The sequence below is a fragment of the Pezoporus occidentalis genome, unplaced genomic scaffold (assembly GCF_034315485.1).
Source record: "Pezoporus occidentalis ecotype Australia unplaced genomic scaffold, CSIRO_AGI_Poc_V1 ctg819, whole genome shotgun sequence".
NCBI classification, from domain to species: Eukaryota; Metazoa; Chordata; class Aves; order Psittaciformes; family Psittacidae; genus Pezoporus; species Pezoporus occidentalis.
The window spans coordinates 12,775-27,305 of NW_026916180.1; the positions used below are offsets into that span (position 1 = coordinate 12,775).

At 54.9% G+C, this 14,531-nt stretch overlaps 2 protein-coding genes across 2 annotated transcripts; both read right to left on the reverse strand.

The window, feature by feature from the left end:
• Positions 1-772: 772 nt before the first annotated feature.
• LOC134156093 (purine nucleoside phosphorylase-like) lies at positions 773-13,291 on the reverse strand. Its single transcript, XM_062603879.1, has 6 exons — positions 13,279-13,291; positions 12,980-13,143; positions 10,471-10,574; positions 8,457-8,632; positions 3,849-4,030; positions 773-1,085 (listed from the first exon to the last, which is right to left on the reverse strand). Exons 1-6 carry the CDS (start codon positions 13,287-13,289, stop codon positions 817-819), a joined length of 906 nt encoding a protein of 301 aa, XP_062459863.1. The 5' UTR covers positions 13,290-13,291; the 3' UTR covers positions 773-816.
• On the reverse strand, positions 10,587-12,914 carry LOC134156092 (shematrin-like protein 2). The gene is given in 6 exon segments (XM_062603877.1): positions 10,587-11,301; positions 11,342-11,557; positions 11,979-12,049; positions 12,091-12,504; positions 12,507-12,559; positions 12,842-12,914. Coding segments are annotated over 6 exon segments (1,542 nt in total).
• Positions 13,292-14,531: the final 1,240 nt, after the last annotated feature.

Consider the following 14,531-nt stretch of genomic DNA (forward strand, 5'->3'; position numbering starts at 1 on the left):
AGAAACCATTGAGCTCTATAACCTACATGGAATCAACATGGGATTAACATGGGAATAACATGGGATAGAAACCATTGAGCCCCATCAACTACATGGAATCAACATGGGAATAACATGGGATAGAAACCATTGAGCCCCATCACCTACATGGAATCAACATGGGAAGAACATAGGAATAACATGGGATAGAAACCATTGAGCCTCATCACCTACATGGAATCAACATGGGAAGAACATGGGATCAACATGGGAAGAACATAGGAATAACATGGGATCAAACCCACCGAGCCCTATCAACTACATGGAATCAACATGGGAATAACATGGGAAGAACATAGGATTAACATGGGATAGAACCCATTGAGCCCCATCACCTACATGGAATCAACATGGGAATAACATGGGATAGAACCCACTGAGCCCTATCACCTACATGGAATCAACATGGGAAGAACATAGGAATAACATGGGATAGAAACCATTGAGTCCCATCAATTACATGGAATCAACATGGGATTAACATGGGAATAACATGGGATAGAAACCATTGAGCCTCATCACCTACATGGAATCAACATGGGATCAACATGGGATCGAACCAACTGAGCCCCATCAACTACATGGAATCAACATGGGATTAACATGGGATTAACATGGGATCAACATGGAATCAACATGGAATCAACATGGGACTAACACGGGCTCGAACCCCCACAGCCGAACTCCTCCATGGCGCCACCACCCGCACCCAACCTCGTGTCCTTCACGTGTCCTTAACATGTCCTTAGCGTGTCCTTAGCGTGTCCTTAGCGTGTCCTAAATGTGTTGCAAGCGCGGCGCCAACGCCACCAGCAGCTGAGCCAGGTGCCGGGCCCCGGCCTGCGCCGCCTCCAGCACCTCCTCGTGCCCCATGGCCTTAGCGTGTTCTCCCGTGGCCTTAGCGTGTTCTCCCGTGTTCTTAGCGTGTTCCGGCTCTTCCTCCTCTTCCTCTTCCTGTGTTGCAGCCGCGTTGGTGATGAGCGACAGCCCCAGCACCCGCAGGCCGCAGTGGCGCGCCGCCGCTGCCTCCGCCACCGTGCTCATGCCTGCGGGGCGGTAACATGCTAAGAACATGCTAAGAACATGCTAAGGACATGCTAAGAACACGCGAAGGGGAGAAACGGCACTTCCAAGGGGTTGAAAGGCAAGGAAAGGGACTTAAAAGGGAGGGAATGAGGGCTTAGCGTGTTCTTAGCGTGTTGAAGGGGTTAGTGCGCTTGTCATGTGATCATAGCGTGTTTGTCACCTTTGCGTGTTTAAGGCCCCGTAAAGTGCCCTTAGCATGTTTGCCCCCATGCTTAGCGTGTCCTTAGCGTGTTTGCCCCATCCTTAACGTGTTTGCCCCCCTTTTACCCCCTTAGCATGTCCTTAACATGTTCTTAGCATGTTTACCCCCCATAACCCCCCTTAGCATGTCCTTAGCATGTTTACCCCCTATAACCCCCTTAGCGTGTCTTTAGCATGTTTACCCCCTATAACCCCCCCTTAGCATGTCCTTAGCATGTTTCCCCCTATAACCCCCCTTAGCGTGTCCTTAGCATGTTTACCCCCCATAAGCCCCCTTAGCATGTCCTTAATGTGTTTACTCCCCGCAACCCCCTTAGCATGTCCTTAATGTGTCCTTACCATGCTTACCCCCATAACCCCCCTTAGCATGTCCTTAATGTGTCCTTAGCATGTTTAACCCCCTATAACCCCCCTTAGCATGTCCTTAACGTGTCTCCCTTCACGTGTCCTTAGCATGTCTTCAACATGTTTGTCCCCCTTAATGTGTCCTTAGCATGTTTACCCCCCTTAGCATGTCCTTAACATGTTTGTCCCCCCCAGCGTGTCCTTAGCATGTTTACCCCCCTTAGCATGTCCTTAGCATGTTTGTCCCCCATTAGCATGCCCTTAACATGTCCTTAGCATGTTTGTCCCCCCTTAGCATGTCCTTAACATTTGTCCCCCCTTAGCGTGTCCTTAGCATGTTTGTCCCCCCCTTAGCATGTCCTTAGCATCTTTGTCCCCCCTTTAGCATGTCCTTAACATGTTTGTCCTGCCCTTAGCCTGTCCTTAACATGTTTGTCCCCCCTTAGCGTGTCCTTAGCATGTTTGTCCCGCCCTTAGCCTGTCCTTAACATGTTTTTCCCCCCTGTGTCCTTAGCATGTTTGTCCCCCCTTTAGCATGTCCTTAACATGTTTGTCCCCTTAATGTGTCCTTAACATGTTTGTCCCCCCTTAGCGTGTCCTTAGCATGTTTACCTCCCCTTAATGTGTCCTTAGCATGTTTGTCCCCCCTTAACTTAGCATGTCCTTAACGTTTGTCCCGCCCTTAGCATGTCCTTAACATGTTTGTCCCCTTAATGTGTCCTTAACATGTTTGTCCTTAGCGTGTTCTTAGCATGTTTACCCCCTTAGCATGTCCTTAACATGTTTACCCCTTTAGCATGTCCTTAAAATGTTTGTCCCCTTTTAGCGTGTCCTTAACATGTTTGTCCCCCCTTAGCATGTCCTTAATATGTTTGTCCCCTCTTAACATGTTTGTCCCCCTTAGCGTGTCCTTAGCATGTTTACCTTCCCTTAATGTGTCCTTAGCATGTTTGTCCCGCCCTTAGCCTGTCCTTAACATGTTTGTCCCCCCTTAGCATGTCCTTAACGTGTCCTTAGCATGTTTACCCCCCTTTAGCATGTCCTTAACATGTTCATCCCCCCTTAGCATGTCCTTAACGTGTCCTTAGCATGTTTGTCCCCCCTTTAGCATGTCCTTAACATGTTCGTCCCCCCTTAACGTGTCCTTAGCATGTTTACCCCCCTTAGCATGTCCTTAACATGTTTACCCCCCTTGGCCTGTCCTTAACATGTTTGTCCCCCCTTAACGTGTCCTTAACGTGTCCTTAGCGTGTCCTTAACATGTTTGTCCCCCCTTAGCATGTCCTTAGCATGTTTACCCCCCCTTAGCATGTCCTTAACATGTTTGTCCCCCCTTAGCATGTCCTTAGCATGTTTACCTCCCCTTAATGTGTTCTTAGCATGTTTGTCCCCCCTTTAGCCTGTCCTTAACATGTTTGTCCCCCCTTAGCGTGTCCTTAACATGTCCTTAGCATGTTTGTCCCCTTAGCCTGTCCTTAACATGTTTGTCCCCCTTAACGTGTCCTTAGCATGTTTGTCCCCCCTTAACATGCCCTTAACATGTCCTTAGCATGTTTGTCCCCCCTTTACCATATCCTTAACATGTTTGTCCCTCCTTAGCATGTCCTTAGCATGTTTGTCCCCCCTTAGCGTGTCCTTAACATGTTCGTCCCCCCCTTAGCATGTCCTTAACATGTTTGTCCCCCTTAGCATGTCCTTAACATGTTTACCGCCCCTTAGCATGTCCTTAACATGTCCTTAGCATGTTTGTCCCCCCTTAGCCTGTCCTTAACGTGTCCTTAGCATGTTTGTCCCCCTTAACGTGTCCTTAGCATCTTTGTCCCCCCTTTAGCATGTCCTTAACATGTTCGGCCCCCTCCTTAGCATGTCCTTAACGTGTCCTTAACATGTTTGCTCCCCCTTAGCATGTCCTTAACATGTTTGTCCCCCCCTTAGCATGTCCTTAACATGTCCTTAGCATCTTTGTCCCCCCTTAACATGTCCTTAGCATGTCCTTAACATGTTTGTCCCCCCTTAACGTGTCCTTAACATGTCCTTAGCATGTTTGTCCCCCCTTAACATGTCCTTAACATGTCCTTAGCATGTTTGTCCCCCCTTAGCATGTCCTTAACATGTTTGCTCCCCCTTAGCATGTCCTTAACGTGTCCTTAGCATGTTCCCCCCCCCCCGGCACTCACCGACCGCGTCGCCCCCGAGCATGCGCAGTAGCGCGCACTCGGCGGGGGTCTCATAGCAGGGCCCCCCCACGCCGCAGTAGACGCCGGAGCGCGCGCGCAGAGGGGGCGGGGCCAGCGCCAGAGCGAGGCGCCGGAGGGCGGGGTCATAAGCGCCGGCCATCACCGGGAAGCGGGGGCCGAACCTGGCCCCAAAAAACGCCCTTTTTCAGCCCAAAAACGGCCTTTTTCCCCCCAAAATTGATCTTTTTCACCCTTTTTTACCCCAAAATCGGCCTTTTTCACCCCAAAATCGATCTTTTTCACCCTTTTTACCCCAAAATCGGCCTTTTTCACCCCAAAATCGATCTTTTGGACCCTTTTTACCCCCAAATCGGCCTTTTTTACCCCAAAATCGGCCTTTTTCACCCCAAAATCGATCTTTTGGACCCTTTCTTTCCCCAAAATCGGCCTTTTTCGCGCCAAAATCGATCTTTTTCACCCTTTTTTACCCCAAAATCGGCCTTTTTCACCCCAAAATCGATTTTTGACCTTTTTTCACCCCAAATCAGCCTTTTTCACCCCAAAATTGATCTTTTTGATCCTTTTTACCCGAAAATCAACCTTTTTCACCCCAAAATCGATCTTTTTCACCTTTTTTTACTCCAAAATCGATCTTTTTGACCTTTTTTACCCCAAAATCGGCCTTTTTCACCCCAAAATTGATCTTTTGGACCCTTATTTCCCCAAAATCGGCCTTTTTCGCCCCAAAATCGATCTTTTTCACCCTTTTTCACCCCAAAATCGATCTTTTGGACCCTTTTTACCCCAAAATCGGCCTTTTTCACCCCAAAATCGATCTTTTTCACCCTTTTTCACCCCAAAATCGATCTTTTTGACCTTTTTTACCCCAAAATCGGCCTTTTTCACCCCAAAATAGATCTTTTTCACCCTTTTTTACCCCAAAATCGGCCTTTTTTACCCCAAAATCGATCTTTTGGACCCTTTTTATCCCAAAATCGGCCTTTTTCACCCCAAAATCGATCTTTTTCACCATTTTTTACCCCAAAATCGGCCTTTTTCACCCCAAAATCAATCTTTTTCACCCTTTTTCACCCCAAAATCGATCTTTTTCACCATTTTTTACCCCCACATCGGCCTTTTTCACCCCAAAATCGATCTTTTTGACCCTTTTTACCCCAAAATCGATCTTTTCCACCATTTTTTACCCCAAAATCGGCCTTTTTCACCCCAAAATCGATCTTTTTGACCCTTTTTACCCCAAAATCAGCCTTTTTCACCCCAAAATCGATCATTTTCACCATCTTTTACCCCAAAATCGGCCTTTTTCAGCCCAAAATCGATCTTTTTCACCCTTTTTCACCCCAAAAGCGGCCTTTTTCACCCCAAAATCGATCTTTTTCACCCTTTTTCACCCCAAAATCGATCTTTTTCACCCTTTTTCACCCCAAAATCGATCTTTTGGACCCTTTTTCACCCCAAATCAGCCTTTTTTACCCCAAAATCAGCCTTTTTCACCCCAAAATCGATCTTTTTCACCCTTTTTTACCCCAAAATCGGCCTTTTTCACCCCAAAATCGATCTTTTTCACCCTTTTTAACCCCAAAATTGATCTTTTGGACCCTTTTTTCCCCAAAATCAGCCTTTTTCGCCCCAAAATCGATCTTTTGGACCCTTTTTTACCCCAAAATCAGCCTTTTTCACCCCCAAATCGATCTTTTGGACCCTTTTTACCCCAAAAGCGGCCTTTTTCACCCGAAAATCGATCTTTTTGACCCTTTTTACCCCAAAATTGGCCTTTTTCACCCCAAAATCGATCTGAACCTTTTTTCCCCAAAATCAGCCTTTTTCGCCCCAAAATCGATCTTTTTCACCTTTTACCCCAAAATCGGCCTTTTTCACCCCAAAATCGATCTTTTTGACCTTTTTTACCCCAAAATCGGCCTTTTTCACCCCAAAATCGATCTTTTTCATCCTTTTTTACCCCAAAATCGGCCTTTTTCACCCCAAAATCGATCTTTTTCACCCTTTTTTACCCCAAAATCGATCTTTTTCACCATTTTTTACCCCAAAATCGGCCTTTTTCACCCCAAAATCGATCTTTTTCACCCTTTTTTACTCCAAAATCGATCTTTTGGACCCTTTTTCACCCCAAAATCGATCTTTTTGACCCATTTTACCCCAAAATCGGCCTTTTTTCGCCCCAAAATCAGCCTTTTTTACTCCAAAATCGATCTTTTTGACCCTTTTTTCCCCAAAATCGACTTTTTTTGCCCCCAAATCAACTTTTTCAACCCTTTTTCACCCCAAAATCGATGTTTTTGATCCTTTTTACACCAAAATCGGCCTTTTTCACCCCAAAAATGCCCCTTTTCACCCCAAAATCGGTGGGTTCCCCCCATTTCCCACCACAATCCCGTGTTTTCCCGCCACCCTGGGTGTTTTCCCGCCACCAGCCCCTAATTTCCCGCCATCTCTCCTATATTTCCCGCTACCACCCCATATTTCCCGCCACAATCCCATCTTTTCCCACCACCCCCCCATTTCCCACACTCCCCCCCCATTTCCCACCACCTCCCCTATATTTCCCGCCACCACCCCTCATTTCCCGCCACCTTCTCTATATTTCCCACCACCCCGGGTGTTTTCCCGCCACCACCCCTACATTTCCTGCACTCCCACTCCCATTTCCCGCCACCCCCCCAATTTCCCGCCACTTCCTCTATATTTCCCGCCACCACCCGCCATTTCCCGCCACCACCTCTGTATTCCCTGCCACCTCCTCTACATTTCCCGCCACCACCCCGCATTTCACACACTCCCTCCCAATTTCCCACCACTTCCCCTATATTTCCCACCCCCACTGGCTGTTTTCCCGCCACCACCCCCCATTTCCCGCACTCTCACCCCATTTCCCGCCACCTCCCCCAATTTCCCACCACTTCCTCTATATTTCCCGCCACCCCTACATTTCCCGCCACCACCCCCCATTTCCCGCACTCCCTCCCCATTTCCCGCCACCCTGGGTGTTTTCCCGCCACCCCTCCAATTTCCCGCCACTTCCTCTACATTTCCCGCACTCCCTCCCCATTTCCCGCCACTTCCTCTATTTTCCCGCCACTTCCCCTCTATTTCCCGCCACCACCCCCCATTTCCCGCACTCCCTCCCCATTTCCCGCCACCCCCCCAATTTCCCGCCACTTCCTCTATATTTCCCTCCAACCCCGGGTGTTTTCCCACCACCACCCCCCATTTCCTGCCACCCCCCCAATTTCCCACACTCCCTCCCCATTTCCTGCCCTCTCCCCCATTTCCCGCCACCTCCTCTATATTTCCTGCCACCACCCCCCATTTCCCACCACCCCCCAATTTCCCGCCACTTCCTCTATATTTCCTGCCACCCCCATGTATTTTCCCGCCACCTCCCCATATTTCCTGCCACAACCCCAACTTTTCCCGCCACCACCCCCCATTTCCCGCACTCCCACCCCATTTCCCACCACTTCCTCTATATTTCCCGCCACCACACTTACATTTCCCGCCACCCCTCCCATTTCCCGCACTCCCACCCCATTTCCCGCCACCACCCCCCAATTTCCCACCACTTCCTCTATATTTCCCGCCACCAACCCCATTTCCCGCACTCCCACCCCATTTCCCGCCACTTCCTCCCCCAATTTCCCGCCACCACCCCCCCAATTTCCCGCCACCTCCCCATATTTCCCGCCACAACCCCATCTTTTCCTGCCAACACCCCCCATTTCCCGCCACCACCCCCAATTTCCCGCCACTTCCCCTATATTTCCCGCCAACACCCCTATTTCCCGCACTCCCACCCAATTTCCCGCCACCCCTACATTTCCCGCCACTTCCTCTATATTTCCCGCCACCACCCCCATTTCCCGCACTCCCTCCCCATTTCCCACCACTTCCTCTATATTTCCCCCCACCTCCCCCAATTTCCCGCCACCACCCCCATTTCCCACACTCCCACCCCATTTCCCGCACTCCCACCCCATTTCCCGCCACTTCCCCCTATATTTCCCGCCACTTCCTCTATATTTCTCTACATTTCCCACCACCACCCCCCATTTCCCACACTCCCACCCCAGGTGTTTTCCCGCCACCTCCTCTACATTTCCCGCACTCCCACCCCATTTCCCACCACTTCCTCTATATTTCCCGCCACCACCCCCCATTTCCCGCACTCCCACCCAATTTCCCTCCACCTCCCCCAATTTCCTGCCACCCCTCCAATTTCCCGCCACCTCCCCATATTTCCCGCCACAACCCCATCTTTTCCTGCCACCCCTCCAATTTCCCACCACCTCCCCATATTTCTCGCCACAATCCCATCTTTTCCCACCACCCCCCCATTTCCCACACTCCCACCCCATTTCCCACCACCCCCCCAATTTCCCGCCACTTCCCCTATATTTCCCGCTCCCACCGGCTGTTTTCCCGCCAACACCCCCCATTTGCCACACTCCCACCCCATTTCCCACCACTCCTGGTGTTTTCCCGCCACTTCCTCTATATTTCCCGCCACCACCCCCCCATTTCCCGCCACTTCCTCTACATTTCCCGCCACCTCCCCCAATTTCCCGCCACCTGGGGTCATTGGGTCCCGCCATGGGGCTCTTTCCCGCCATGCCGGGCACATCGATGTGATCCCGAAGCACCAGGAGCTGCCCCGGTTCCAGCCCCGCTCGCAGGCTCCCGGCGGCGTTGGTGAGGACCACGGTGTGGGCCCCGAGCAGGGCCAGAGTGCGCACGGGCAGCGCCACCTGCGCGGCACCGCAGCTATGGGGCTGGCAATGGGAGCTATGGGGCTGGGAATTGGATCTATGGGGCTGGAGGTTGGATCTATGGGGCTGGAGGTTGGATCTATGGGGCTGGAGGTTGGATCTATGGGGCTGGAGGTTGGATCTATGGGGCTGGAGGTTGGATCTATGGGGCTGGGAATGGGAGCTATGGGGCTGGAGGTTGGATCTATGGGGCTGGGAATGGGAGCTATGGGGCTGGGAATGGGAGCTATGGGGCTGGAGGTTGGATCTATGGGGCTGGAGGTTGGATCTATGGGGCTGGGAATGGGAGCTATGGGGCTGGGAATGGGATCTATGGGGCTGGAGGTTGGATCTATGGGGCTGGGAATGGGAGCAGGGCTATGGGGCTGAATGGGAGCTATGGGGCAGCGCCACCTGCGCGGCACCGCAGCTATGGGGCTGGGAATGGGAGCTATGGGGCTGGAGGTTGGATCTATGGGGCTGGGAATGGGAGCTATGGGGCTGGAGGTTGGATCTATGGGGCTGGAGGTTGGAGCTATGGGGCTGGAGGTTGGATCTATGGGGCTGGGAATGGGAGCTATGGGGCTGGGAATGGGAGCTATGGGGCTGGAGCTATGGGGCTGGCAATGGGAGCTATGGGGCTGGAGGTTGGAGCTATGGGGCTGGCAATGGGAGCTATGGGGCTGGAGGTTGGATCTATGGGGCTGGAGGTTGGATCTATGGGGCTGGAGGTTGGATCTATGGGGCTGGAGGTTGGAGCTATGGGGCTGGAGGTTGGAGCTATGGGGCTGGAGGTTGGAGCTATGGGGCTGGGAATGGGAGCTATGGGGCTGGAGGTTGGATCTATGGGGCTGGGAATGGGATCTATGGGGCTGGAGGTTGGAGCTATGGGGCTGGGAGGCCAACCACATGCTATGGGGCTGAGGCTCTATGGGGCTGAGGTTGGAGCTATGGGGCTGGACCCACATCTATGGGGCAGGAGGGGGTCAGACCCACATCTATGGGGCAGGAGGGGGTCAGACCCACATCTATGGGGCAGGACCCACATCTATGGGGCTGGGACCCACATCTATGGGGCTCAGACCGGAATCTATGGGCCTGTACCCACATCTATGGGGCAGGACCCACATCTATGGGGCTGGGACCTGAATCTATGGGGCAGGACCCACATCTATGGGGCTGGGACCCCCATCTATGGGGCTGGGACCCGAATCTATGGGGCTGGGACCCACATCTATGGGGCTGGGACCCAACATCTATGGGGCTGCTACCTGGAATCTATGGGGCTGGGATGGGACATCTATGGGGCTGGAGGTGGGACATGGGGCTATGGGACTATGGGGCTGGAGGTTGGATCTATGGGGCTGGGAGGACACACATTGGAGCTATGGGGCTGGGAATGGGGCTGGAGCTATGGGGCTGGGATGGGGCTGGATCTATGGGGCTGGGACCCAGGTTGGATCTATGGGGCTGGGACCCCCAGCTATGGGGCTGGGACCCACATCTATGGGGCTGGGACCCAATCTATGGGGCAGGACTATGGGGCTGGGACATCTATGGGGCTGGGACCCCCATCTATGGGGCAGGACCCACACGTATGAGGCTGGGACCCACATCTATGGGTCTGGGACCCATATATATGGGGCTGGGACCCGCATCTATGGGGCTGGGACCCACATCTATGGGGCTGGGACCCACATCTATGGGGCTGGGACCCCCATCTATGGGGCTGGGACCCCCATCTATGGGGCTGGGACCCACATCTATGGGGCAGGGACCCACATCTATGGGGCTGGGACCCACATCTATGGGGCTGGACCCCCAAGTGTGGGGCTCACCTGGGCGGGGCTGTAGCCCTCATAGAGGTGGAAGCGGCCCTGCAGCACCGCACAGGGGCAGCCCCCCAGGGTCCCCACCAGGAGGCGCCCGGCGTGGCCTTGAACTGAGGGGGGGGTCAGACCCATAGGGACCCATAGAGACCCATAGAGACCCATAGAGACCCATAGAGACCCATAGAGACCCCATAGAGACCCCATAGAGACCCCATAGAGACCCATAGAGACCCATAGAGACCCCATAGAGACCCATAGAGACCCATAGGGACCCCATAGAGACCCATAGAGACCCATAGAGACCCATAGGGACCCCATAGAGACCCATAGAGACCCATAGAGACCCATAGAGACCCCATAGAGACCCATAGAGACCCCATAGGGACCCATAGAGACCCATAGAGACCCATAGGGACCCATAGGGACCCATAGAGACCCATAGAGACCCATAGAGACCCATAGAGACCCATAGAGACCCATAGAGACCCCATAGAGACCCATAGAGACCCCATAGGGACCCATAGAGACCCATAGAGACCCATAGAGACCCATAGGGACCCATAGGGACCCATAGGGACCCATAGAGACCCATAGAGACCCATAGAGACCCATAGGGACCCATAGAGACCCATAGAGACCCATAGAGACCCATAGGGACCCATAGGGACCCATAGAGACCCATAGGGACCCATAGAGACCCCATAGAGACCCATAGAGACCCCATAGAGACCCATAGGGACCCATAGGGACCCATAGAGACCCCATGGGGACCCATAGAGACCCATAGGGACCCATAGGGACCCCATAGGGACCCATAGAGACCCCATAGAAGCCCCACTGACCCCCATAGCCACTTCATAGAGTACCATAGAGCTACATAGACCCCCATGGAACCCCATAGAGACCCCACAGAACCCCACATATCCCCATAGAAGCCCCATAAAGCCCCATAGAAACCCTATAGACCCCCACAGACCCCCATAGAAACCCCATAGACCCCCCATAGAGCCCTATAGACACCCCATAGACACCCACAGACCCCCAAAGACCCCTTGTAAAACCCCATAGACCCATAAAAAACCCCAAAGAGACCCTATAGACCCCTATAATCCCACACAGACCCCCCCCATAATCCACCATAGACCCCCCATAGCACCCAACAGACATCCTATAGACACCCCATAGCCCCCCATAGACCCCCATAGACACCCATAGACCCCCCATAGAGCCCCATAGACCCCCATATCCCCCCATAGAGCCCCATATCCCCCCACAGCCCCCCATAGCGACCCCATAGCCCCCCATAGACACCCCATAGACACCCCCATAGACCCCCCACAGACCCCCCCCATAGCCCCCCCCATAGACACCCCATAGACCCCCCATAGACCCCACAGACCCCCATAGAACCCTATAGACACCCCATAGAACCCTCACAGCCCCCCATAGAGCCTTATAGACACCCCATAGAACCCCAGAGACACCCCACAGACCCCCATAGACCCCCCAAAGACCCATAGAGCCCTACAGACACCCCATAGACCCCCATAGACACCCCAAAGACCCCATAGACCCCCATAGAGCCCTATAGACACCCCATAGACCCCCCATAGAGACCCCATAGACACCCCATAGACACCCCATAGACCCCCCATAGAGACCCCATGAGACCCCATAGACCCCCATAGAGACCCCATAGACACCCCATAGCCCCCCATAGACCCCCCATAGATCCCCCCCCCATAGGACCCCATAGACACCCCATAGACCCCCATAGACCCCCATAGAGCCCCCACAGACCCCCCATAGACCCCATAGACCCCCATAGACCCCCATAGACCCCCATAGACCCCCATAGACCCCCATACCCCCCCATAGACCCCCATAGACCCCCATAGCCCCCCCATAGACACCCCATAGACACCCATAGACCCCCATAGACACCCCATAGACCCCAATAGCCCCCCATAGCCCCCCCATAGCCCCCCCATAGACACCCATAGACACCCCATAGACCCCATAGACCCCCATAGAGCCCCCCATAGACCCCCATAGAGCCCCATAGACACCCCATAGACCCCCATAGACACCCAGTGATCCCCATATAGACCCCATAGACCCCCCACAGACCCCCATAGAGCCCTATAGACACCCATTGACCCCCATATAGACCCCCACAGACACCCCATAGAGCCCCCCATAGACACCCATAGACCCCCATAGACACCCATAGAGACCCCATAGACACCCCACAGCCCCCCATAAACACCCCAAAGACCCATAGAGCCCTACAGACACCCCATAGACACCCATAAACACCCCATAGACCCCCCATAGACACCCCATAGCCCCCCATAGGGACCCACAGAGCCCTATAAGGACCCCATAGACACCCCATAGACCCCCATAGACACCCCATAGACCCCCATAGACACCCCATAGACCCCCATAAACCACCACAGACACCCCATAGACCCCCATTGACCCCCATATCCGCCCCATAGCCCCCCCGTACCGGTGCTGCGGGGGAAATGGGGGATGTCTCCGTAATCGAAGCTCTGCGGATCCCGCAGCTCCTGCCCCAAAGCCCCCAGGCCGGAGCCGCACACGAGGCCCACGAGCGGCGCCTGCTTCAAGCGGGCCCGGAGCCAGGCCGCGGCCTCCGAGCAGGCCTCGTAACTACGACAAAGACCAGGCCTCAATTCACCCCCAACGCGTTCTGATTGGCTCCCCGCACGCCTTCCTGGCTTCCCATTGGTCGAGCCACACCGTTAAGCCCGCCCACAGCTGCGCGCATGCGCGCGAGGGCCTCACCTCCCCTCCATGGCGCCGCGCCGGTCTCCCGCCTAGCGCTGAGGGAAGCGGCGGCTTATATAGGGGAGGCGGCGTGGTGACGTCAGCGCGCACGGCCGAGGGAGGGCCAATGGGAGGAGGGTTGCTATGGGAACGGGGGTGGGGAGAGAGGAGCCAATGGGAGGGAGCGGGGCGTTGCTATGGGAACCAAGGGGCGGGGAAACGGGGGCCAATGGGAGGGCGCGGGGCGTTGCTATGGAGACGGGGGTGGGGAGAGCGGAGCCAATGGGAGGGAGCGGGGCGTTGCTATGGGAACGGGGGCGGGGAAACGGGAGCCAATGGGAGGGAGCGGGGCGTTGCTTAGCAACGGGGGTGGGGAGAGCGGAGCCAATGGGAGGGCGCGGGGCGTTGCTATGGGAACGGGGGTGGGGAGAGCGGAGCCAATGGGAGGGAGCGGGGCGTTGCTATGGGAACGGGGGTGGGGAGAGGGGAGCCAATGGGAGGGCGCGGGGCGTTGCTATGGGAACGGGGGCGGGGAAACGGGAGCCAATGGGAGGGCGCGGGGCGTTGCTATGGGAACCGGGGAGGGGAGAGCGGAGCCAATGAGAGGGCGCGGAGCGTTGCTATGGGAACCAAGGGGAGGGGAAAGGGGAGCCAATGGGAGGGAGCGGAGCGTTGCTATGGGAACGGGGGTGGGGAGAGCGGAGCCAATGGGAGGGCGCGGGGCCTTTGCAATGGTAACGGGGGGTGGGGAAAGCGGAGCCAATGGGAGGGAGCGGGGCGTTGCTATGGGAACCAAGGGGAGGGGAAACGGGGGCCAATGGGAGGGAGCGGGGCGTTGCTTAGCAACGGGGGTGGGAAGAGAGGAGCCAATGGGAGGGCGCGGGGCGTTGCTATGGGAACCAAGGGGCGGGGAAAGGGGAGCCAATGGGAGGGCGCGGGGCGTTGCTATGGGAACCAAAAGGAGGGGAGACGGGGGCCAATGGGAGGGCGCGGAGCGTTGCTATGGGGACGGGGGTGGGGAAAGCGGAGCCAATGGGAGGGCGCGGGGCGTTGCTATGGGAACGGGGGGTGGGGACAGCGGAGCCAAGGGGAGGGCGCGGGGCGTTGCTATGGGAACCGGGGATAGGAAACGGGGGCCAATGGGAGGGCGCGGGGCGTTGCTATGGGAACCAAGGGGCGGGGAAACGGGGGCCAATGGGAGGGCGCGGAGCGTTGCTTAGCAACGGGGGTGGGGAAAGGGGAGCCAAGGGGAGGGCGCGGGGCGTTGCTAT

Excerpts from the sequence above, each read along its gene's own strand:
- LOC134156093 (XM_062603879.1), bottom strand. Across the intron at positions 4,031-8,456 it reads GCGGGACCCAATGACCCCAG|GTTCGGCCCCCGCTTCCCGG; the intron begins GTGGCGGGAAAT and ends TTTTGGGGCCAG. Across the intron at positions 1,086-3,848 it reads GCTCGGGGGCGACGCGGTCG|GCATGAGCACGGTGGCGGAG; the intron begins GTGAGTGCCGGG and ends ACCGCCCCGCAG.